General features: G+C 38.0%; 3 protein-coding genes across 19 annotated transcripts in view; all 3 read right to left on the bottom strand.

Moving 5' to 3' along the window:
• LOC125803863 (gastrula zinc finger protein XlCGF7.1-like) overlaps window positions 1–26,304 on the bottom strand; it is a 165,753-nt gene that overhangs the window by 90,442 nt on the left and 49,007 nt on the right. The gene's annotated exons all lie outside the window — the stretch shown is intronic.
• Window positions 1–26,304, bottom strand: part of LOC125803862 (gastrula zinc finger protein XlCGF7.1-like) — a 102,156-nt gene that overhangs the window by 30,900 nt on the left and 44,952 nt on the right. The gene's annotated exons all lie outside the window — the stretch shown is intronic.
• LOC125780473 (uncharacterized) overlaps window positions 6,938–26,304 on the bottom strand; it is a 105,619-nt gene continuing 86,252 nt past the window's right edge. For 2 of the 16 annotated variants that reach the window (XM_049482324.1, XM_049482336.1), the window contains 7 exons: window positions 9,369–9,420; window positions 9,234–9,284; window positions 8,430–8,474; window positions 8,279–8,343; window positions 7,976–8,060; window positions 7,810–7,860; window positions 6,938–7,426 (listed from right to left, as the gene is read on the bottom strand). In XM_049482324.1, coding sequence (XP_049338281.1) covers window positions 7,139–7,426; window positions 7,810–7,860; window positions 7,976–8,060; window positions 8,279–8,343; window positions 8,430–8,474; window positions 9,234–9,284; window positions 9,369–9,420 — 637 coding nt within the window. In that variant the 3' untranslated portion in view covers window positions 6,938–7,138. The other 14 variants (XM_049482332.1, XM_049482333.1, XM_049482327.1 and 11 more) reach the window with 13 other exon arrangements.

Raw genomic sequence — 26,304 nt, 5'->3', positions numbered from 1 at the left:
CTCTAAACTCACCGAATCCTATCCAAGGTTTTCACACACCACCCCAGGGCACATGGACACCAGGTTCTACCTCCACCTGGAGATTACCGGAGCGTGTAACTGGCAAAGTTTCAGGAGGCACAATAAGTGAGCCTTTCCCCCTTTCTCCACTCTGCAGCCTCAACTCTAACAGCGGTCAGCTTGGTAGTGATTTACTCACTAACCACAACGCTGAATTCTAGCGTTTTCTAGTATTTTTTTTTAATACTTTAAGCAGAGAACTTCTGTCTCTTCTCCTCCCGCAGAACTTTCTGGGTAAAACAGCCAGGGATTGACGTCCACTAACCAACAGGCTCCGCCTCTGTCTCTTAGAGGATTATTATGATTGGCTGCTGTTTAGCACCTTGGATCATCTGAAGAACTGATTGGCTGCTGTTTAGCGCCTAAAAGTTTTATTTCATTTATTATCTAAAATAAATAAAAACGATTTCCTTTTCATTTTAAACACTGTTTGGGAGTTTTCTTTTTTTCTATTAATTAATTTATACTGTTTCAGAATAATTAAAGAAATAATAAAAATATATATTCATTATTTACTTTCTGCAGTTATCTAATTTATCTGTCTTTGTGACCCATTTAAGACCTGGGTTACACAAACGTTGCATTTTTCCATCGATTAATAATACATTAGTCTGGCATTTTCTACAGACTCTAGGGTAAGATAAAAATCGTTGTGCAAGCATATTTGAAGTGTATGATTTTTACTCTCTGCCTCTACAAGCTATCTACTAAAGAGAAGATATTCCACCTGTAAATTAATCTTAGTTATGAAATCATTGGCCATACATTTGCCCAGTCAGACTTTATCACTTAAGGACTTTATCACTTTAACACTTAAGGAGTAAAGTCAGGGGCGGTTTGTTAATTAGGGCGATTGGGCGACGCACCACTAATGGACAAAAGGGAAGATTTTTTCTCTCACATTCTACAGCAGCATTTAACTATGACTGCTCTGGGCAGTCTCTCTTGCTTCGGAATGTCATTATCCAATCAGCGTTGAGGTGCATTGGTTGTCGTACCACCCCTTTTGGGCGATTTTAGTCTGACTGAAAATCGCCCTGAATGCTCTCGTAGACTTTCATATTAAATGTTTTTTTTTTAAGTGTAGGCTCTGCAATGCAATGTCTGCGGGTTCCGGGAGGGCTCGCACTTACAAAATGGTACAGCTAAAGATCTGGTCAACATGGCTAGCATTCCTTCAACTCAGAACAACTCAATCGTTTCATTGAGAGAAGTTCCCTTCTGTCGTCGTAATAATCAGGATAAATTAGCAACTAAGGACTTGGGGCCACCGAGACCAAATTTAAACATCAAACAAGTGTCTACAAAGGGAGGAAAATCATATAACCGGGGATTTTCGCGAAGCTGGTATGAACGGAAAACATGGCTAGCAGGCTGTGAAGTAGCTAGCGCCCTGTTCTGCTATCCCTGCGTTCTGTTTCATCCGAATAGTGGCACTGGCACAGAGACCGCATGGACTACTACAGGTGTCACCGACATGCATCATCTCTCAGAAAAGGTGAAAAAGCATGAAACTTCGAAGCTCCATATGGACAGCTGCCTGAAATTTTCAGCTTTCGGGAAGGTTAACATTGCTACGCAGTTGGACGAGGGCTACAGAATAGCTGTTCGTAAGCACAACGACGAGGTGAGCAAAAACCGCCACATACTGGCCCGTCTTATTGACTGTGTGAAGTTTTGCGGAGTGTTCGAATTAGCACTCCGAGGGAAAGATGAAACTGAGGGCTCCAGCAACCCTGGGATTTTTCGTGGACTGGTGGATTTAGTGGCGTCGCTAGATGAGGTGTTTGAGGAGCACTTAAAAACTGCCACAGTCTTTAAGGGCACGTCAAAGACCGTGCAAAATGAGCTGTTGGATTGCATGCTATCAGTCATCAGGGAACGCATAATGGAGGAGGTGAAGTCAGCTCGCTTCGTAGCTATCCAAGCAGATGAGACCACAGACGTTTCCACACACACTCAATTGGTGCTTGTGTTTCGATACATTGACGGTAACCATTCTGTGCAAGAACGTTTTTTTGAATTCATCCCCGTCTTGGATACAACATCCAATTCGATTGCCAGTGCGATTTTACAAAGACTAAACAGTATTTTTTCTGAAAATGACAAAGAAAAACTTATTGCGCAAGCATACGATGGGGCCAGTGTGATGAGAGGAGAGCGAGCAGGTGTGCAGCAAAAGGTGCGGGAACATTACACAAATGCCCATTATGTGCATTGTTATGCACACCAGATTAATTTGATTATGCAGCAAGCCACATCTCACATCAAAGGAGTGAAAGTTTTCTTTTCAGATTTGGATGGAATTACCAGTTTTTTTAGCCGGTCGCCCAAACGCACTAACGTTCTTGACCAGGTTGTTTCGCGAAGGCTGCCAAGAGCATCTTCCACAAGATGGAACTTCAACAGCAGAATTGTGAACACTGTCTATGAGAACCTAGATGACCTAGTACAGTGTTTTGAAACAATCAGGACAACCAGCTCATTTGATAGCACTACAGTGAGGGAGGCGTCTGGCTTTTTGAGGATGCTGCAGGATGATGACTTCCAGTTTTTCCTTCAACTATTTCATCAAATCATGCCTCATGTTGACGTGTTGTACCAGCAGCTGCAGAAGAAGGACATTGATGCAGTGTTCATCAAACGAGCCATCCAGAGATTCACAAGCAGTTTGCAGGCCATAAGGTAAGATTAAATACTGTTATTCATACCGTCTTAATAAAAAAATGGTCATAACCAGATGTACATCCTTTGTGCAAGTCTGTATCAGTGAAAAACATTTTTCTTTAATTCTAAATTATGCCCGTGCACTTTCTGTCCGAGCCCCCACTCAACCCGCCCCATAAACTGTCATTATGAGAACGACCCGACCCCAAAACTGGCTGTTTTCGGGCTGTTTGAATGAGCGAAATCTGTTTAGAATGATGTAAACTAACACTGCAACATAGAAGCATAGAACTATTATTTACTACAAATATTTTAAGAACCGTGAAGGAGTGAAGAGCTCACGTGCGGCCAGAGCTGGGTGATTAAAACATTCTAACTAGTGCAACTTTTTTAGGCAGTTTAATTTGTAACTTACAAGGTTATAATAGTTTAGATTTTTTCATTATAGTTTATTATTATTATTTTTTACTTTCACATTTTCTCCTCCAATTCAGTTCGTTTTCATTCGTTTTAGAGTGGGTTTGCTATATGTTTTAGTTTTTACACATCAGTTCAGTCTGAGAAACACATAAACAAGCTCAAACACAATAAACTCTACAGGTTTCACTAATTTTCACCAATATAATTAACTATGAGTAAGAGAGAAAGGGAAAAAGAGAGATTTATCAGTTCATCCTCCCGCTTGAGGTTGTCCTACTCACAGGCAAAGGTTTTCACAGCTGCATCTCAAATTGACTTATAGCTGTGTTGAGTTTATTCCTTATATCTCCTGTTTTTCCCCTCGTGCTCATATTCTGATCCCATACAGAATTCTGCAGCTTTCTCAGTGTTTTCTGTCGTTATTTCGCGGCTAGAGTGTGCCGCGCGCTGAGGCTGTCGTGCCGAATCGGACTCCCCGCAGAATCCGGTGTTCTGTCGAATTGTCTTAGCTTGTCGAACTGTGCTGCCCTAATGTATATTTAAGTGTAAAAATAAAAAAGAAGCACAATTTTAGGGCATGTACCCAGTGAAAGTTCAGTAGATGTACATTATTAGATTTAGATTGCATAAATCATTGTATCATGGCAAAGTTATGGCTCATTACAAACTGCTTTTGTATTTATTTATAATAATAATTGATTTTTTTTGTTTCCATTTACACTTGTATGCAATAACAGTGCGTCCAGGTTGTTTAATGCAAAACAGATTAATTATAAATAAAAACACGAGAAATAATTCAATTGTGTAGGTCAGCGCATGCGCAGTACTTTTGGGAAGCATGTATCGATGGGTAGGACAATTCGACAGAACACCGGCTCCGCTTCGCGAGGAGAATCAGCGCTTATTAATAAATTAACAAACACGAAAACGAAGGGTATTCTATTTGTAATTTCAGTTCGTTTTATTTAGTTTTTTAAACACACAATACAGTTCCAGTTAGTAACGTTTTTTTTTTCCTTTTAATTACCGTTTTTATTAGTTTCAGTTAACAAAAATGTTTTTTCACTTTCAGTTTTCGTTATTTTGTTTATTTTCGTCAACGATAATAATTGGTACTTAGCTACATTGTGATGATAACGCCAGAGCGTTATATAAGATAAAAATATAATTAAAAAACAGATGCCTACATCTCGGACTTTTTTTTGAGCCTGACCCGACCCGGCCGGATGAATGTGGTTGCTTCGAATATAGGGTCGGGTTCATGCAGAAAATCTAAGCTCTAACTGTTTGTCTTTATTTTGTATTTTTTTTTACATATGGTAATCAATTTCTATATTTAGTTTGCACTCCTTACAGCACACACACTTGCACTTCAAATGCACACAAAAAATACAGATAGGAATTGCAGCTATAGTCAGTGACATTAATACTGTTGCTCTGTCATCCTTCAGGGATCAAGATCCATCCACTGAGAAGCAACAAGTTGCAGAAGGTACCACAAGATCAAGGAGGTCCTTGGGACCAGAAGAGAAACTGAGGCTAACTAAAGAGGTATAGGCATGTATTACTGACTATTTAAGAAAGGCCTGTTCATCACCCTGAAACCCTTTTTGTAGTTTTCCACTACATCTATCTCTATTCTCTCAATAATAGTGGAAGAAATTAAGAAACCCAATTAAATAACAGTGTGTGTGTGTGTGTGTGCAGGTCTGTGACACAATCCTGGTTCATGCTAAAGAAAGGTTCTCCTTCACTGACCACCTCATCAGTGCCACACTGCTACAAGGAGACATGTTCGAACAGCATTGCCGTACATTTCCTGCTGAGGCTCTTACCACCACCATCATGGCATACCCCATGCTGAATAAGGCAAAGCTCAAGACTGAGCTGTCACTAATCTATGAGAGTCCTGAATTCAAAAGCTGCTGTGGTGCACTGGCATTATATCAGGTTCTACTGAAGTACAACCTCCAGGACACTTTTTCTGAGACTGTGACTCTGTTAAACATCCTCATAACCACTCCCATGACAACGGCTGAAGCAGAAAGGTGTTTCTCCACCTTAAAAAGAATAAAGACATTTCTGCGAAATGCAATGGGACAGGAACGTCTCAATGCTCTGGCCATGCTTTCAATGGAGAGAGAACTGGTCAGGAACATGCCTGACTTTAATGAGAGTGTGATTGATCACTTTGCTGCTTTTAAAGAGAGACGAGCAAAATTTCAGTACAAGTGAGTAGTGAGAAGATAACTGCTGATTGAACTGATTTGATTGTTGAATTGTTAGGGTTTCATTGCACATCAGCCCTAGTGCTATTGCCTATTTCTATTCTAAAATGCAATACCTAAAATAAAATGCTCTCTGATGAAGATGGCATTAAATTGTTGTGATTGGGAAGATCTGATGGTAAATCTGGCCTATCTCCAGTTGTTTGTGAGTGCTAACTGAGATATCAACTTTTTTTTCGTGACCACAGTTAATTGTTCAGTCATTGTAGAGCTTTAACCAAGGTGTTACAGTGTATATCAGGATATCAGTGCACAAATACTGATACACTGTAAAGAGAAACATTTATTTATAATAATTTTTTATGTTCCTGTTAGCTAGCTGTTTATTTATTTTCCCAGTGGAAAGGAGACCTTGGATGTTAACACAATTGCCCCCCCAGAGAGATTTCTCAGGAGCCGCCACTGAGTAAAGTTATATCTGAACTCTTAAAATTAGAGGTTCATTGTTTTAACCCTTTCAGATCCTGCATCCATTACAATGGACATCATGTATTTTGTTTATTTTAACCATTTTATTTTGCATATAATACTATTTGAGAGCTGTTGTCATCAGAATAGATGATGAATCAGCCAATGAAGTTTATTAACCAATGAAACTGTAGCGTTAGTACTAAAACCATCGAGGCAAAGCAACAGTTAATGTTTTACTAATTTAATGTGACTAAGAACAAGTCAAGTCAAGTCAAGTCATTATCAACCGCTTTATCCATTAAGGGTCGCGGGGGGTGCTGGAGCCTATCCCAGCCGGCATCGGGCAGAAGGCAGGATACACCCTGGACAGGCTGCCAATCCATCGCAGGGCAGACGGACACATGCACTCACACACTCACACCTAGGGGGCAATTTGTATCTAACATCCAATTAGACTGAACGTGCCGTCTTTGGACTGTGGGAGGAAACCGGAGCACCCGGAGGCTGAAGTGCTACCCACTGCGCCACCGTGCCGCCCGTGACTAAGAACACTTTTTAATATATATTTTTTACTGTTTTACTAATTGAATGTGACTAAGAACACTTTTTAATATATATTTTTTACTGTTTTACTAATTTAATGTGACTAAGAACACTTTTTAATATATATTTTTTACTGTTTAGGGATTATTAAACATTTTAGTTAATTGGATTTATTTGCTATATAGATTTTATAGTAGAATACTAGAGTCTTCTTTTCTGTGAATTACAGACAGCAAACAGCATTCATAGATTTTTTCCCCCACCACTGGAGATAATTCAGGTTTGAAAGGGTTAAACAAAACATTTCAAAAATAAAACAAGGTAAAAATAACAATGTCAAAACCAATCACATTTCCTAGATTTTCTCAAATCAACTATAATCACTATATTTGTCAATATATCTACCAACAGTTAATCATTTACTCTTATTTCTGTAGCTAAGAACTGTTGAAAACAGTAGACGACTGATATTGTGGAACTGAGCAGCATAAATGACCATTTCCCTGACTGTAATGGTATTTAAAAGTAGAATCACACTTACACAGGTGCCCTTTCTACAAATGGATTTTATTTGAACACAGAATAAATGAATCAGAATAAAACAAACAGTATTTTGCAAAAGTATAAATAAATGAAATAAAAAGATGCTGAAAAAAAAACCACTCCTAATGTGATATCAACCAGCACAGGCATCTGGTAAGCTTTGAAAGAAAATAATTTGAAAGAAAATAATGAATTAAAATAAAAACTTAAATTAACTCGCAGGAGACTCTTTTGCCCATTTTTTCTCTGACATTATCTAAAAAAAAAGCCATGTCTTTCAGATCAGTAAACGAAAAACCAAAGTTTCTAAGCACATCAGATCTTTCGTCCTCATCAGTGTGTATACTGAGGGTGTCCAGTTTCTGAAATGCCTCTTCCATCTCCTCTTCAGACATGTTTAGAATCGGAGGTGGTGCAACATCTCCGCAAAACTTGTTCCTGTGTTCATTGCACCATCTCTGCGCTTCCAAGCTGTCACGGTATAATCTGCTGTCCTAGAATTAATATAAAAAGCAAAACACAAATTCTAAAAATCTGTAATGCAGTACTAGCTTCTTCAGGAATACATAACTACTTCAGGAGTTATTTAGTAAAGACATTAGTGAGTCTATTTAGAACCATGAAACTCAAATACTCAAAAACTCAACTCCCTTTCACGCTGAAAAGATTCTTCAGATTGATGGAAAATGTGCTGTATATATGTTGTATGCTTCTATATAGAAACTTATATAGCACCAAAAGTTATGCTAATGTTCCAATGGGTAGTTAGATTCTAAATAAAGATAGAAGTTTTTTACACCACACTGCCCAATATAAAAAAAGGTTTGGTATCAAATTTACTTAACTCACAAAGGTACAACAGCATCAAAAGACTTACCCTGTAGTGGTGCCCAGTTGTCCTGGCAGCTACAGTCTCCTCATCTTTTGACTAATGGTAAAGAAATACAACACTATTATCTTAAATAGCATTATGGTGAACATTTCTAAGTTTAACATTCAGGAGATTACATTTGTCTAGATTTTGACTGTATAAATGCTTATACCATCAAATATTCAGAGTTCTCCTGTTCAGGGCCCTGGTACTCCTGCTCCATGCACTGACCAGTGATATCATCATATCTCCTCTTCCTAAAAATAAACAGAACCAGTTACTGTTTCAGTTGTTTTTTACTGATCTGATACATTTTGTTTTTAGGAACACAAGAGATGATATCGCTGTTATTCCTGCTCCATGCACTGTCCAGGGATATCATCATATCATATATTCCTAAAAACAAACAAAAAAAAAAAAGTCATAGCAGTAAAACCACCTGAAATAGTTTCTTTCATTAATATTTTGTACATACCTTCCATGTGTCATGTTGTTGATCAGGAGGTTCACCCACCATCTCCTTATGCTAGGCATATCATGCTAAGAGAGAGAAGACAAACTTCTAAATACAATTTATATCCTCACCAAGCACATATCCTTAGTAAGACGAGAAATCTAGTGCTGACCTGAGTGAAGTCGAAGGTCCATTCATGGGCAACATATAGTGCATACTGTCATATACAATACAAGAAAATCAGCACAATCTCCTTTCATTGTATTTGCAAACAATCAGTGTGGTGGAAAATAATGACAGGAAGAACGAAACTGCAGAGTCTCTGAGTCTTGATCAGAATGAGTAACAAGATTTATTGAGAAGACACGCGTACGAATACAGAGTGATCTCCTCCCTTGCAAGAGTGCCACGCTCTCTTTATACCTTTTAGATCCTCCCAACCCTTACTATCTTACTTCCCAATTATGGGCACAGTGCCACCATTGTGACACGTCAACTTCTTCTGACAGGTGGTATGACATAATCCCTTAGTGAGCATATCAGGCTGGTTCTCAAAACACCCTGGCTTTCTGCAAGCAGAAGGAAAAATGACCCTGGCGCCAGAATTGTAGACAGAACAACTGTGACGTGCATTCCTTAGCACGCACACATAGACACACACTGCTTTTCCCAGATAGAAAAACTCTCACTCAGCATCTTAGATATGCTCACTGAGGGAAGAATGTTAAGTTCAGTTTACTGAGTACACATTATCATCGCATGGAACAAAAAGTAATATCATTAATAGTCGTCATTGTTTATGAATCATCACACGTCATTGATTATGAATCATTTCAATAAACACCTTCCATCACATCAGTAATTTAATTTCACTATGAGTATTGGCCATTTTACCTGGTACTATCAAACAATTGATTTTTGTGTATGAAGGTAGTGAGCAAACTAATTAACAATCATTGGTTAGTTTATACCTCACCATAAGCATGAATACTCCACAGTCAGAACTCCCAAACTGTACTGGAACATCCTGTCAAATACCACATTTTAATAACAGTTTAGTAATACATAATGTATACACACTTAAGTTGCCCTAAAGTTAAGTTTTCTGTACCTCATTTCTAGCAATTATCCAGGATCCTGGAACAAGCCTTGTAGCAAGCATGCTTCAAATGACAAAAGGAAAATACATGATGAAAAAAGACCATACACAATGTGACATAACATCCACAAACCATGGGAGTGTTTTTTAAACCTGCTCTACCTCACTACCCAAGCTACAAAAGGTGTTGTCATACCCTTTAAGGTTCACTAAGGTTCACACTGCATTTAAAAATAACCCACATTAATTTTATCAGTGGATTTGATCTGTCTATGAACCAATATATATATATATATATATATATCACAATGATATATATATCATTGTGATATATATATGATATATATATATATATATATATATATCACAATGATATATATATATATATCATTGTGATCATTTTCATGTATTATTCAATGCAAAAAATCAGATTTTAGTACCTAGACGTACAGTGTGAACATTGAACATGTCACAGGCATAGAAAACAGCACATTCAGAAAAAATAACATTCAGAGAACACACAATTAATTAACTTTATAGGGAACACTGAACAGTCCCTGAACAACCGAATGGAAACAACAAAGCAAGAAAGCAAACACTGAATGAACCTTGAACTTTGAACTGTAAGGAAAGGAACATGGAACAGTTCCTAAATATTAGATTTGAACCTGATAATGGATAAACACTCAATATCTCCATGAGCACTAGGGCCAGAGGAGTCGAGAATGTGAATCCTCTTAACTTTTGGCTTGAGAACCTGTAAAATACATATGGTGAACCTCCTACACAATGTTTATTACCAGCATGTGCATTTTTCTGCATTGGACTACTTTCTCTGCTTGGGATCTAGTTAAGTATTAGCTGAATATAAAAAAGTGAGAAAAGATGAAAAGGATTTACAAATCACAAAAGAGAAACCTGAAACATGATACTGACAAAAAAAAAACTTACACATAGGAGCCAGTGTCCTGGTTTCCATACGGGGAAAAGGATACAATCTTTTGATGCTGCATCTGACTATTGGTGATAAGGGGTCAAAATTACTATTGTATATGTGTGGTTGCCTGGAAGATTTGCTCTCAAAAATGAGGTTTTTGAGCAACTGCATTGCAAAATTCACTGGATTTTATTGTTTTTATCAAGAAATAAGTGCTTAAGAAACCTGCATGGCAATTTTTAAAATCTTTATTCAAGCAAAAGTGTATGAAAAGCAATAGCGACATGGGTAATATCCAAGCTACAAAGGTAAGAGCCTATGTTTACCCAGCCAATGATCCAAAAATAACTAAAAAAATAAATAAATACTGAAACCAAACTTTTGGGCAAAATCTTCCATAGTGACTGCCACACTGCCATACTGTAAATGTGAACTTTTAAAAATGCAGCAAGAACAAGTGATACTTTTCTATACCATAATTCATCAAAGCAAAATAAATGAATCAATAAATAAAAATCACTTACTGGTAGAGACAACAATGGGTCCGCATTGAGAGCCACCACATAAGCATCAACAGCATGGACATCCTTTCCCTGGTAAAAAATAACACTTTCAAACATGAAAACCAAACACCAATTTCTAAGCAAGTACTATAAGTACCTTGCCAACTGCATTATAGCTACTATCAATATTCAGACGTACCTGCTGTGCCGCAATTTTACATATTGAAAAGCAACAGTTGGCTATCTACATGAGGGACAGAAGATTGTAAGCATTAAAATGTGACAAAAAATTGCAGAACCATTTAAAATGCTAAATGTAAAATTAAAATTGTACTGACTGTTGCCTCGACTTCTTGGTCCAATCCTAAGGACATGAAGTCTGACCTTTTCAATGCAGTCCCGCCCACAGAACCTATGGCTTCATGGGCGGACTGTGTGGAATCCAATGCAGAATTAACCTAAAAAAAAACAGTTTTTGGACATTAAAATTGAGAATGTGATCTAGTGAGTTAGAAGAACATATAGTTCCCTCTATATATTAATGGACAAAGAAGTACTTATTCTTAATTTCGCAATATGTGACCAACTTCCAAGGCCAGTTTCATATCTCTGTGGCTCACTGAATTGACAACTGTCTTATAAAGTAGATCTCAGCTGTGATGGAGTGTGTATGTCTTAGAGCTACCAGTCTTTCTTTATTATGGTTACCACTTTGTATTTTGAATCATACCAGTGTCTCCAGTCCTTTGTGAAGTTTGAAGTCCCAGATATTCCTGCTGGCACATATATGGTCTAAGTGTGTCAGCCTCCAACAGTTTGCCACTGAAAAAACAAAAAGAACTAGCAATTTATCATTAACAAATTTAGATGGTCATGTTCATGGATCTTTCTTTCAGACATGTGCAGTATATTATTAAAGTTCAGCAAGTATGAAATGTACTAGGTGTAACATAGTAAGTATAAGATATATGAAGTACAAGGATTCAGTTGCCTTCAACAGCTGCAATCTCAAACAACTGTGAAATATTAAGTATCTGTGAGTTGAGAAGTACACATGCAGAAATTAAAACAATTTGGCATATTGGTAGAAATATGTCTGCCATGCACAAATGTTTGTGCATCAAACAGAAGGGTTCCTAAAAGTTAAACAAACTTAGATCTGAAAAGGTGTCGGTAGTCACAGATTAATTCACTGTACCATGCAACAGCTTTATTATTGACTCATCACACCCTTATAAAACATGCATATCACATTACTTACCAGATTTTGGTGCTATTTGAGGTACTATGGATACAACAGGTGCTGCTTCTGCTACGGACAAACCAGGGGCCGATATTGCTTCTGCGGACACACCAGGGGCCCCTGCTGATGTTGTGGACACTCCAGGGTTCGCTGATGCTCTGGACACACCAGGGGCCGCTGCTGCTGCTCTGGACACTCCAGGGGTGGCTGATGCTCTGGACACACCAGGGGCCGCCGCTGCTGCTGCTGCTGCTGCTGCGGACACACCAGGGGCCGCCGCCGCTGCTGCTGCTGTGGACATTCCAGGGGCCGCTGCTGATGCTCTGGACACTCCAGGGGCCGCTGATGCTCTGGACACACCAGGGGCCGTTGCTGCTGCTCTGGACACTCCAGGTGTGGCTGATGCTCTGGACACACCAGGGGCCGCCGCTGCTGCTGCTGCTGCGGACATTCCAGGGGCCGCTGCTGATGCTCTGGACACTCCAGGGGCCGCTGATGCTCTGGACACACCAGGGGCCGCTGCTGCTGCTCTGGACACTCCAGGGGTGGCTGATGCTCTGGACACACCAGGGGCCGCTGCCGCTGCTGCTGTGGACACTCCAGGGGCCGCTGATGCTCTGGACACACCAGGGGCCGCTGCTGCTGCTCTGGACACTCCAGGGGTGGCTGATGCTCTGGACACACCAGGGGCCGCTGCTGCTGCTCTGGACACTCCAGGGGTGGCTGATGCTCTGGACACACCAGGGGCCGCTGCTGCTGCTGCTGCTGCTGTGGACACTCCAGGGGCCGCTGCTGCTGCTCTGGACACTCCAGGGGCCGCTGCTGATGCTGTGGACACTCCAGGTGCCGATGCTGCTGCTGTGGACACACCAGAGGAATCTACTGAGGATGCTTCCACATGATTTTAGGCACCTTAGAAATTTTTAAAACATGTACTAGGGCAACGAGTGCATATAATATCAGAATAAATCAGAACAAATTTTTATAGTTTATTTATTGTATAGTTTTTTCATATGATGTATTAAAAAAGTACATACCCATTACTGTCTGTCCCCTTGAATTGAACTCTATTTCCATTCCAACATGTAATGCTTTCTTCATCTCTTCAAGAGTCTTTGTGTTGCGTGCATTGTTGTAGTGGTGCAAAATATTTCGCACTAAAAATATATGTGATGTGGGAGTCATCATGTTAAGGAAGTGATTGTTCTTCCTCATGCCAGCAAAAAGCTGCTCAGCACACTGGCTATTGACCCAGCCACATACCTCTGGAATAAGTTCTATTTTGCGCAAAGCATCCTTTTTGTCTTTTGTGTTTGCCTCATGGAAGCGGTCATATAGAGCATAAGGCTCTGATGACCCTGTCAGGGGGTGACCATTTTCATCAGGTACAACCTTTTTACTTGTCAGCCAAGGCAAACTCACTTTAATCTGCCCTGCTGAAGCCAGTCTGACATTGTTGTCTGTTGGTTCAAGCAGCCTGCCCTCATAGGGGCTAAAAGGCATAGACTCTGGCTCCCTCAGATTTGTATGGGTTGCCAGCCCTCTGGCAAAATCATACAATGTCAGATTGGGGAAATGAGTCATTGATAATAGAATGTCTGAAAAATCTCTTGGGCTCTCTGCCCTTAGGTTAAATTTTACGGCGTACACAATAGCACAGGGACAGGTAACCACAGCCCATCCACCTGGTGAAGGCAACAAGAAATAAAATCAGTATATGCTAAAGTAATACAGTTCTGCATCAAGCATACAAATGATCAATTATCTTACCAGATGCTCCCCAGACCTTAGAAAAGATTTTGTCATATGTTCCTCGGGTTTGCATTTCTTGGCGCAACCTCATAACTAAGTCCATTCTGGAGCCCTTGGAGTCTATGCCACACTGCTTGCATAAACTACGCACAGCTTCCATCTGTAGTATACAGCAGCAAGATTAGCTATGTAGAATATTTTTTCCAACCATGACAATATTCACACACAATGGAAATGACGTCACAACTGTAAATACCTTAAGTTTAAGAATCTCGTCTGTGAGACGGTCCTCTGTGATGTTGAAGTCAGATGCTTCATCTGGAGTGCGGGCTGTATGGACTTTACTGTACTCTGTGTTTAAGACCATACTGGTGCTTCTTGTGTGGCGACCAATCCATGGGGCCCAGTAATGGTAGCTTGGACAAACCACAAATGGGTTTTGTCTATTGCCTTAAAATGATAAAAATGAACATAATAACTGAAGTGGTTTATGATGTGTGATGGCAAACAGGTTGCACAACTTGTTGATTATACTTACTTGGCACCAAGCCACGACTGATCATTTCCAATGATACCCCTTCCCAAAACTCTTCAGCATTGACTTTCCCATCAAAATCCTGAGGTGGTACCTCAATGTTGCTCACTATGAAAGAAACGAAACAACCACACAAAACACCGGACAATGGATTATTTAAGAAAATTATAAATATTTATAATAAATAATGCAAACCTAATATTTGTGAGAAGAGTGTGTGTTTACCAGGCATACTAAAGACTCCCTTTTTATGAAGGTCCATGACAACTGTTACAGGATGGTAACCACACGTTACACATGCAAAAGTGTACGAGTGATCTGTCAGGGCCTCAAAATGGAGATACGCATACAACACTCTTTGATGTGATGGAAATCTTTTACCACACGTCTTCTCTAATGCTTCTACAGCACTTCCAATAGCCTGGTGAGTCTGAAAAATTTGATGGATAAGATTTTTATAGACTGTGTAACATTTCAAAACAAAACAGTACACATAGCAAAACTGACTGAAAACACTTCATACTTGGAGACTGTTGCGAAGGAAGATACAGAGATGCAAGGACAGAAGTATGTGGTCATCATAGTTGTGAACTCCATCAGACCATTCCTGGTAGCGATAGATCATACCACACCTGTAGCAGCACTTGCAGTATGTTGAAATCCCTAATGAAAACAATTTTTAATGTACAGTTGTCAACAGCATTCAAAGAAGTATTGTTTGGTACACATTTTGTTGTCCAATATTGTTGGATACAATATTTTATGTTGATTAGATATTAGTTATTTAAATTATAAAATTATTGTCAGAATAGACATTGTGAGCAATAGTAGAAGCAGTAGTAAATCATGATAATTCATAATAGGATAACTTTAGATTACATAAATATTTAAATAAATAAATACATACAAACACATGAACATACCTTCAATGACATCTGTCATAGTCAAGATTGTTGCTTTTGAAGTGATAAGCTGAGGTTCACTAAGTAGAGTGTTTTCTGTGCATTCTGTGCAAATGGTCTCCAATGGAACCAAGTGCTTTGGGAAAACATTTCTTGCATTGGCTACATCAGCAGGGAGAACTGCAGGAAGCTTCTTGTTTTTGAAGATATAGTGCACCATTCGTGAGAGTTGTGCATCTTCCGGTGGATACCGTGGCCCTTCATCCAGTTGCTGTTCTTCCACATCCTCTGTACCTTCTGTAAATACTTCCTGGATATCATCTTCCACTATCCGAACACGTCTGAAAAGCATCTGTTCCGTCTGAAACAGATGCCACTTTGCAATGCATTTGTGAATGCAAGACTGCCTAGACTTTGCACATGGGCAGTGCCATTCAATCCTCTTTGTGTCAAAGGAAACAAGCACTCTACCTAACCTGCTATAATAAGAAATGTTCGGCTCAAACACAGAAATAAATCTTTTTGATGGAGGCCCACCTACTGTAACCTGGCATGACAGAGGGGCTCGTCCATTATTTGCCTCTCTTTGCCGTTGCAGACATAGATTCTTTTTATCATTCCCAAACCACTTATCATGAACCATTTCCGTCAAAGTATCCTCTTCAAGAGTAGGAGAATAAATTTTAGCAGGTGGGCAATAGGTGAGGGACTTAACATGCTGACACTCAAATGGATGTAAGTTACTTCTTTGTGCAAATTCTGAGTTGATCCTACACAGATCCATTTCACATCTTGTTTGCTGATTCATACCCCAATTCTTTTTAATGACGTGAATAGGTGTATTGGGGCCTGTAAATGACTTTGCTACGGCAAAAATGCCATTCGTAGCATCAACACACTCACAACTAAGATGATGCTGTGCGGTTATATCCTTCTTATTGTCAGTATGTTTCCTCAGTAGATGTACCCTTAAGTTACGTTTGTTTATCTCTATTCCACAATGAATACACATGACAGTGTGCTGCCTCTGTCCACAGAGTCTGGGTGGTTTCTGTGGTGGTAAAGCATCAGTAGGCTGAGGAGAAGTTGGAGGAAGAGAATCAGGAACCAGTGGTAGAGGAATAACAGGTGGAGGAGGAGTTGGAGAAGAAGATGTAGGAGCAGTAGATTCTGTGCAAGTACAAGCAGTGGGAGCGGAAGAAGGTCCTCTTGTGGTGTCATCAACAGGACAAGGGGATGTTTTACTGCACAATTGTAAATGGGTGATGAACTGAATCTTCTTTATTATTGTTTTGTGGCAGTACAAGCAATGGAAATGTGAATTTTCTCTGCACATCAGACTGCATTTACAGATAAGGTATCCTGTAATGCAAGAGTTGCAAACTTAGGAAATTACACTAACACTATAAGGTAACATGTTATGGTAACAGTAGGAAATACAAAATAGTGGTGCTTGGTGGATAAAGATTCTGTTCTCTTCAGTTCTATAATTTTATATAACTATCTTTTAATTTGTTGTCACCATACCTGCATGCTGCACTGCCAGGGTCAAATGGTTCTTCACATGATATTTCATGCTGTGTTCTCTGTCTGTTCTGAAAGAACAACACTGGCACTTGTACAGGTTTCCTTCTCTTTTTAGATCAGGATCCCCTGTCTCTCCACATCTGAAGTGTGTGATGTGCTATTGACAAAAAAAAATCACAGTTAACTTCAGCCATAATAGCAAACGTAAAAGTCCTTATAATTTTAATTTAATATGCCATGTGATATTCAGTGGAATTGCATGATCACCACTGTGTTGTATTCCTAAAATGATCTTCAAGGGTTGGTTAGTAAAGAAAATATATAGAACCATGAAAATTATTAAACGGTTCCTTGTATCATGAAAAGGTTATTTTTACTGATGGACAACGTCTTGTGTGTATATATACACACAAGACGTTGTCCATTACAATTGCAAAGCCCCTTTTTATGCTTTAAGCCCTGAATGCTTTAAATCTGAAGAACACATTCATGATGCAAAGAACCATTTAAGCATGAAAAGCATTCCTTTGTGTGTTCATGGTTCTATATAGAACAATTTTCTTGACAAAAACACGTTTAAGTGGGTAGTGCAGTGAGAGAGTCTAAAAAACGCTTAATGTGGGTTAATTTATTAATCTACTAATTTATTACTGTTCATTAATATTATATTGTGCTGTAAGGATTTTTACACGACACAAAATACACATTATTAAAGTAAATCTAGCTAAGACTTCTGAACTCTGAATGTACAGACAGTTGTATGCTTCTCTCAAAGTGATATAAACATATAACGTTAACCTATATTAAATAACGCTACATATAAGTTAAGTTATATTGAAAAGTAGAGCGTTTAAGTCAGGGGTATGAAACTCGTTATAAGTTGTAAGTTAACACGAACATTCTTTGATATCATTAAACTACTACACCTACCGCCATTATATCTCTGCGCGGTCCCCCTTAAATGTGTATTAGAGCTGGCCCGTCAAGCTCGCGAGACTGATGAGGCGTGACCGTCAAGCTCGCGAGACTGACGAGGCGTGACGTGGACAAAGTGGGCGGGACTGGACGCGCTGGAGGTCCAACTCCGCCTTCCCGCAGGCTGCAGTCAGTGCACCCTCAAATGGTGAGGAAGCTGAAAGTAAAGAAGCAGAAGAGAAACAGCGCCCCCTTCTGAAATATAAGTGTTTCTACATATTTCACAAGAAAAGTTTTAGTATAGTGTTTGGTGGGTTTCTGTCACTGTGGGCTGCAGAGCGCAGTAGTAGAGAGCAGAGTCTGATACTGCAGTAGAGGAGATGATCAGATTCACTCTTGAATCAGTGAAATCCACTGTAGAACTGAATTGTGGAAATAAAGGGTTTGGGTCACTTGTAGCTCCTTCTTTTGGAAAGATCGTCAGTAAATATTCTGGTCTGGATCCAGAATACTGACGATACCAGAAAAGATTCCTTGCTTTATCATACTTGTAGGAGATAGTAACTGTCTCATCTTTAAGAGCGTGAAGCTGTGTTTCATTCACTGGATTTGTTGACTGTGCAGAACAGTTCCCTGTGGAGAAATAAAAAACAATGAGAAGAAATTTACATCAGCATTGTAGAAAAGATGAACTTCACTCCACCTAATTCATCACTGATACACTCAGACACATCACCACAAAACCAACACAGAAAAGCTGGATTCTGAAACACAGTAATATATTTCACACAGATAAAGATCTAGTTAATTCCACTTACCAAGTATGATGATAAACACAGTCAGAGAGCACAGGAACATCATGGTGACTCCAGTGTTCAGATAATGAGGAGAGATCTGGGAGCTACTTTTCAAGCATGTAAAGACTCCTCCTACATTAGTTATAAGAACAGAGGATGAAGATCAGAGAAGTGTAGTTCTTTCATTTTACATTTAAGAAAATGATTGACACTGATTCATGACTCACCCTTTCTATGTGAATATTTTGCATATGATGCTTTACTTCAAATATATAAATATTGTAGGTGATGTGATCTGTACATGTTCAGGATGAGATAAAAAAATTTGTTTAGTTTATGTAAAGATTCACTAAATATAAATGTTGGTGTGGAATTTTAAAAGCAGTGCTGAAAAACATAACCTGCCTCTATTCAGCAGATCCTGACTAGACCTGCCCTGTTGTTGCAGATTATCATCAATACACCTCTGTGTGTTAACTGAGAATAAACAATAAATAAATAAATAATAAGATTATTAACTTTTTCACTAATGTGAGAGCAGTGCCTGATCACATTATATGCTCATTATGCAGCCTGCATAGAGCCCCTTAAATTAATGAGAGCTCTTTGATCATCTCTCCCTTACATCAAATCTTTGAGGGTGAGAGTGTCCATATCTATCAGAAGATGAAGCGAAGATGTCCTTCAGAACATGAAAAGCCAAAAAGGGATCTATGAAAGTGAAAACAAGACCTTCATTCTTCTAAAGGACCATATAGAGCCATGAGAAGATATGTCGAGTTGTGCAGTCTCTTCACAACCTTAAACATTTAACAGAGCCACAGCAAACAAATCAACCAAAAGGTACTTGTTTTAAACTAATACACTGGCAGTAATCACTTTTTCACAAAGGGTTTTTTATATCTACTCAGGTTATATTGGTTTCATAGGCGTGCACACATAGACATCAGCACCACCAACTCTGCCCTTCATTAACCAAAGTGCCCTTTTGAAACTTCGTTTTTTTTTGTTTAAATATTATTATTATTATTATTATTATTATTATTATTATTATTATTATTATTATTATTATTATTATTATTATTATTATCATTAAGATTTTACTGAAGCCGTGTTGAAATGATCTTTTAAAAACGAGTGAAAACAGAAATGCCCTGAAATCAGCTCACACACGACACCGCTCTCTTCCTCTGTCACGTGACCCCGCGCGGTCGCGCAAGCATAGGCCAATCACGAAGCCGGTTCAGGAAGAAAGTCCCGCCTCTTAATAGAAACAGCCAATCAGCTCGCTGTTTTGCGGAGGAGAGTGGAGGATTTCTAAAGTTTTCTTTTTTAGATTCAGCAGCGGGGTGCAGCGAGCTGACGTTAAAACAGATCTGGATATACAGCGATTTTTCTAAAAGGTAACGGAGCTTACCATGTACACTGTTATGAGATTATTTCTGATAGCTGGTTAAAAATAAACGACTCAAAACCCACAGATCAAACCCTCTGTGAGCTTGTGATAGTCATTGTGACTTGTAGACTAGGAGTACTGTAAATTATAATGAAGGAAAATTATTTTAGCTAGCTTAACTAGTTAGCTAGAAGCTGGATGTAGTGAATAGACAGAATTTAGTACAGTACTTCATGTAGGTAGTTTAAAGCAGTTTCTTAACCCATCCATATGATCAGCTAATAAACTCTCATTTATTGAGTTAACCTTTTAAAATCCCTTAGCCCCTTAGATTTACTAATGAAATATATCTGGTCCTTTAGTAAAAGCTCATGAAACTAACAGACTAGGAGGGTTTGGGTCATCTAAAGTTTATATTAACATCTGCTAAAAATCTCTATGAAACATAAGGTTACATTCTTTTACGTAAAAGACCACCATCATAAGTACTTTCAGTTGAAAAAAGGTGGCGTAAATGTACTAATAACGTAAATACAACAGAATTGACATGACAATACATAATAATAATAATAGTAATAATAATAATATCTGTTATATTCTTTTAAACATTAGGTGATACCTCATCAGTTTTTTTCATATATTTATATATAGTTCAGACATTGCACGTATATATTTTTTTTATCATCAGTAAATGTAAAGTGGAGTAACATGTTTAGGTTGTAAAGTGACCTTTACTTGGATGTAACTAATAATAAACAGAAGTACAAAAATAATGGTTTATTTGTGATTAAAGGTAATTCCACAAATGTTGTTTTAAGAGACTATAAAATGGGCTTATTCAAATGAGCAGATTACTTTATATTATATTATAATTATATTACATTATAGATGTGTCCTCCCCAATATCAAACCTGCTCCTACGTCCTTGCTAGCAAGTCACACTAGATGCACTGCAGCAGCAGTTCAGTTCAGCAAGTCTTCAGCACAGCACGCACGGCAACAGTCCCACCAGCCACGTAACATACACATCAAGTAAAATCCTACCGTTTGCCCTCTAAACCCAACCTGAAATCAGTTTGTTGTGCAGTAATATGTTTCATACAGCACCAAACTACTATGTATTTTATCAGTTGGTGGTGTGACATTTTTCCATTGACAACTCACGTTTAGAGAATGTTACAAATAAAAGTCAAATTTCATTCAACATGTGTGTGTAATTTTTTTTATAATGAAGTGTTCCACATGCACTAAAAAGTGCCCTTTCCCCCCTGAGCACTTGCCCCCCAAAATGTCTGTGCACGCCACTGATTGGTTTGATTATTAAGTTTGCTTGATAATCTGAAAATGTACATATGACAAAAATACAAAAACAAAAGAAATCTATAATGAGGGCAACTCTATATAGGTCCAATACATCTTATTATATATCAAAGTAATGATAAAAGACAGTATGTCCAGAATGTTGTTGCTACCCCACTTGGGGATTTTGGGTTTATGTGAGGCTAAATAGAAAGGTCTTTGGGTGTGGGGTGGACCATACATTTAAGTGGCTCCAGAGATTGGATGCAAACACACAATTTGGAAAAAGACAAACAAAAACACTGTATAAAACAGAAAAGAAACGGATGGTATAGGTCATATATTTATATACACACTATTTATGAACCAGACTCAGACTTCCATCTGGGAAAAAATGTGAACTGAATAATGATTGAACCCAGGTTATTACAAACAAATATTACCAGTAAGTATTATAAGGATTGGCCAAACTCTATAATCTATATGTATTCATTTTTACAGGTTTCCCCGATAAAAGGGAACCCTGTTCTCTCCCCAACGGTGGATCCTCCCGGTGGGGTTAAAACAGGTGGCACTTTCAGATCGGTCCCATTTGGACCCCCAGCCCTCTTAGAGAAAGAACAACAAGGTAAGTTCATACACAACTACACACTCTTATTAATGTCCGTTATGGTGATTTGGAAAACATTACCACATCACAACTTAATGTAAATATTTATTTCTTTAAAGGTGGCTTCTTGTTCCATGATTTTACAAATGTATTGCAATGTCACCATCCACAATCATGACATCAAAAAAAGAGATTTTAACATAAATAAAAAACCTATGTTACATGTTTTAACCCTCATAACTGTATTAAATTAAATCTTTTTTTTAAGTATCAAAACAAAAAAAAACGACCCACCCAGGTGACCCAGAGAATACCATTTATCTATAATTCTTGTATAATGTTTTGTATAATTTACCTTGAAAAATCAACATTAGCAAATTACATTACTAAGGCATTCACTGATTCAGTTTCACTATCTATTAAATCTAATCTACTTTGAATAAAATAAGTGATTTTACTCTTGTACTTGTCGACCCAGACTACAAATGTGCAGCTAAAATGTTAAATATGTAATGATAAATGTGAATTAATAGCAGACACCCGCTGGAACCCTTTGTCTAATTCACTTAGTAACTGGCTGTTTAAAACTGTTTACTTCTACTATGCATACATAGTACAAATTGGGGAGTGAAACTAGTAGCTGTAGTAACGTAGAGGAAATGATATAATTGTCATCGGACAGTGACACGCAGCATTGCCCGGCGGCTGGCAGTTGGCGGAAACTGAGCTGTGACTGAGTAGTAATGGAAGGAAGTGACGAGGGGTCAGGCAGCGAGTCAGACCTGTTTCAAAACTAAGGCGGGGGTTGGGGGGGACAGAGGAGAATGGCATACAGTTTGTAAGAAAGGTAGGCGCGATGATGGGGAATCTAAAGAGGATGGGGAGAAGAAGGGGGAGGATTTGGTGGTTCTGAAATTTGAATCTGAAGCAGTTTCTTATGTGAGCCCCCTTAAACTAACTGCTGATCTGAAAGCTGACATTGTGGGTGTGGCAGGAGCTAAAACATTAAGTGTTGGTAATTTGTAAAGACATATGCTTGGATGTGTCTATGGACCAAATTAAAAGAAATCTTTCTGAAGGCAAGGTGGTTAAAGCTATTCGATTGAAGGGGTGAAGATGGAGTGAAATCAGATTTCTTGTCTGTGATGACACAGTTTGATGGGCAGGTCCTAAAAATAAAGTACTACCCAGCCCCATCTTCTCTCCTTCTCTTGTTGACATTTTTGCAAGAGCAGAAGAGACATAATTGATTGGAGAGGGGACAGGTGACCAGGAGGAAGGGATAAAGATTTAAAAGATAGACTTTGATGATCTCTTCAATGGTGATAATGAGGATTAAAATTATTAGTACCCCACTATACTAGTACTTAATTTTTAGTACATTGTTGGATTTTATCATCAAGTCAAAAACTTAAAAACAACCATTCTATTGAATTCCTTGGCCCAGAATTGGAAAAGTGTACTCATTTGTCTGTATAGGTTTTTAACTGAAGGAGCTATGCCATTTTCTTTATAATTTTTTCAAGTTCGAAATCGGGATAGATGTAGTAAAAGGTTAAAAATAAGCCCCAAAGGACATTTGTTGTCCTGTTACCTGTCAGAATCTTAAAATAGACACTTCAAAGATTAAGAAAAATCTCAAGATGTTTTTATTTAATGCACAGGATTTTAGTATAATGTAAAAACACACAGGCAAATTAAAATGTTCTGCTAATTTGTTTATATTTTTGTCCCAGAATTAATTCGAAATATGTTAAAAACTTAAAATAACTATTATGTTAAATTCCTTGGCCCAGAAATGTATGGAAAGGTGTGCTCATTATATGTATAGGTTGTTAACTCAAGGAGCTATGCCAATTTCTTCATAATTTTTTTCCGGTTCGGAATTGGCATAGATGCATTAAAGGGTTAAAATTAAATGTCATAGGACATTATTTCATCCCGTTACCTGTCAGAATCTTAAAATAGACACTTCAAAGAATAAGAAAAAACAGTTGCAAAAAAAAATCCACTAACTGCAGATCCGCAACATCGAATCGAATCGAAACTTTTGACTGGTACGTTATATTATTACTATATTCAATATTTATACTTTTACTTAATTAAAATATTTGAGTTGATACTTCATCCCCAGTATCTATACTTCTACTTGAGTAATGAATGTGAATCGTTTTAACACTCTTCGTTAGGGAACTGCTATTCTTCGTTCAACCCTCCTCCTTTACCCGGGCTTGGGACCGGCAAAGTGACCTTAAAAGACTCACTTTGGCGGAGTTACTTTTTTTTTTTTTTTTTGGGGACTATCCGCGCCAAAGCGTATCGATCCAGACGCTGAAGCCGGGCTATCAGCGCTGGAGCGCGGCTCTAACCAGACGCTAAAGACGGTCCATCAGCGCCGGAGCGCGGCTCTAACCAGACGCTAAAGACGGGCTGTCAGCGCCGGAGCGCGGCTCTAACCAGACGCTAAAGACGGTCTATCAGCGCCGGAGCGCGGCTCTAACCAGACGCTAAAGACGGTCTATCAGCGCCGGAGCGCGGCTCTAACCAGACGCTAAAGACGGGCTATCAGCGCCGGAGCGCGGCTCTAACCAGACGCTAAAGACGGGCTATCAGCGCCGGAGCGCGGCTCTAACCAGACGCTAAAGACGGGCTATCAGCGCCGGAGAGCGGCTCGAACTAGACGCTAAAAACGAACTATCCCGCGTTTCCTTGTCTCAGAGCAATTTGATCTCTCAGGAGCCATTTGTTAACTTTCCTACTCCTCTCGTCCATCTCCTCCTTCTCAATCTCCTCTATATACTCTCTCCTCTTCCATCTCCTCCCCAATCTCCTCTCATCTCCTCTATTTCCTCTCTCCTGCTCCATTTCATCTCATCCTACAGTAATAGCTAGAAGCTAAAATAGGTATAGCCTACAAGCAGAGCTTCGACCACGCGGAGCAGTACATACACTGCTTTCTCCAGTATGAAGCTCATTTTACCCGCTCGATCGGACGCTACGCAGAAATTCTGCAAACTACTGAAGTCTACCGCGCTCTCCCGCTTTTTAATACCGGGAGCGCACGGTGACGTCACAGACAGAACGTTGTGGATCGCTGTTGCCAAGGCAACAAACATACAAATAAAAAAACACGTCAGAACTGATCTATTTGTGCACATCCATTTTACGTTGAATAAACTTTATATATTTACTTTATAACTTTATATATATATATATATATATATATATATATATATATATATATATATATATATATTTTGTGTATATATATATATATATATATATATATATATACAATATATATATAAAACAATATATATATAAAACAATATATATATATATATATATATATATATATATATATACAATATATATAAAACAATAAAACAATATATATATATTATATATATATTGTTTTAATTATATATGCCATTTGTGTCCCGAGGAAATTACATTTATAAATGTGCGCAAAAAAAATTCAAATACATTTTTATTATATAATATAATCATATTGTCTTGTACATTGACCTTATAATAATAACTACTTAGGAGACTGAAAAAATTGCATTTGTTACCTGTCCCCACTCTCTAATTATAAACTTTACCATCAAATATAATTGTAAAAATATAAATATAAAAATACTAGTAAATGTATAATTGTAGTTGAACTGTACATTGTAGGTTATCAGTCAGTCAGTGATTTAATGTGTAAATAGTTTAACTGTTGTCCGTAATAACTGTATTAACCTGTAACTCAGTGATTTATTATGTAAATAGTTTAACTGTTATCCGAAATAACTATAGATTAACCTGTAACTCAGTGATTTAATGTGTAAATAGTTTAACTGTTAGACGGAATAGCTGTAGATTAAAGTGTAACTGAGTGATTTTCATGTGTAAAAATTGGAATTATGATTGTGAGTTTTTTCTTTGGGTTTTCTCTCTTACCATTATACATTTTTTAATGTATTTTAATGATCAGTATGCTTATTGTAGTATCACATCTGAAATAGTGGGAAAGTAAATTTCTCACTATTATTTGTAAATAAATAAGAAGTTTATGAAGCATGTTACATTTTTGTTCTATGCAACTAAAATGACAAAATAGATAATTTGACTGTGTAGGAATGTATAATTGTATGAAACTTTTCTTTGATTGCTTATACAATTGTTTTATGTTATGGTTACATTACTGCATTTCTACAAAGAATCTAATCGAAAATAAATAAAATACTCTAGTATGGACATTATGGAGTGGAAATTCAGAAAGAAACAAAACTATTATAGTTTCTGCTATGTTTGCTATGTTTCTTTTATATAAATTTTATTGAAGTTTTTTACAAGTCAATTTACAAGAAAACAGTACATACAAAATATTTCAGTCATGTTTCATCATTACATCCTTGTTACATACACCAATAAAAGTGAAAATAAAATACAGGTTACAATTCATACAAAATTCAAAATTTTTTAAAATAAAACAAATGTATTTCCAACATCATTTAAGTATTTTTCAGAACCTTTTATTCTTT

This window comes from Astyanax mexicanus, chromosome 8 (genome assembly GCF_023375975.1).
Source record: "Astyanax mexicanus isolate ESR-SI-001 chromosome 8, AstMex3_surface, whole genome shotgun sequence".
Taxonomy (NCBI): Eukaryota; Metazoa; Chordata; class Actinopteri; order Characiformes; family Acestrorhamphidae; genus Astyanax; species Astyanax mexicanus.
The sequence above is the reverse complement of the archived record's forward strand: the minus strand, read 5'-3'. Positions and strand labels throughout refer to the sequence as shown.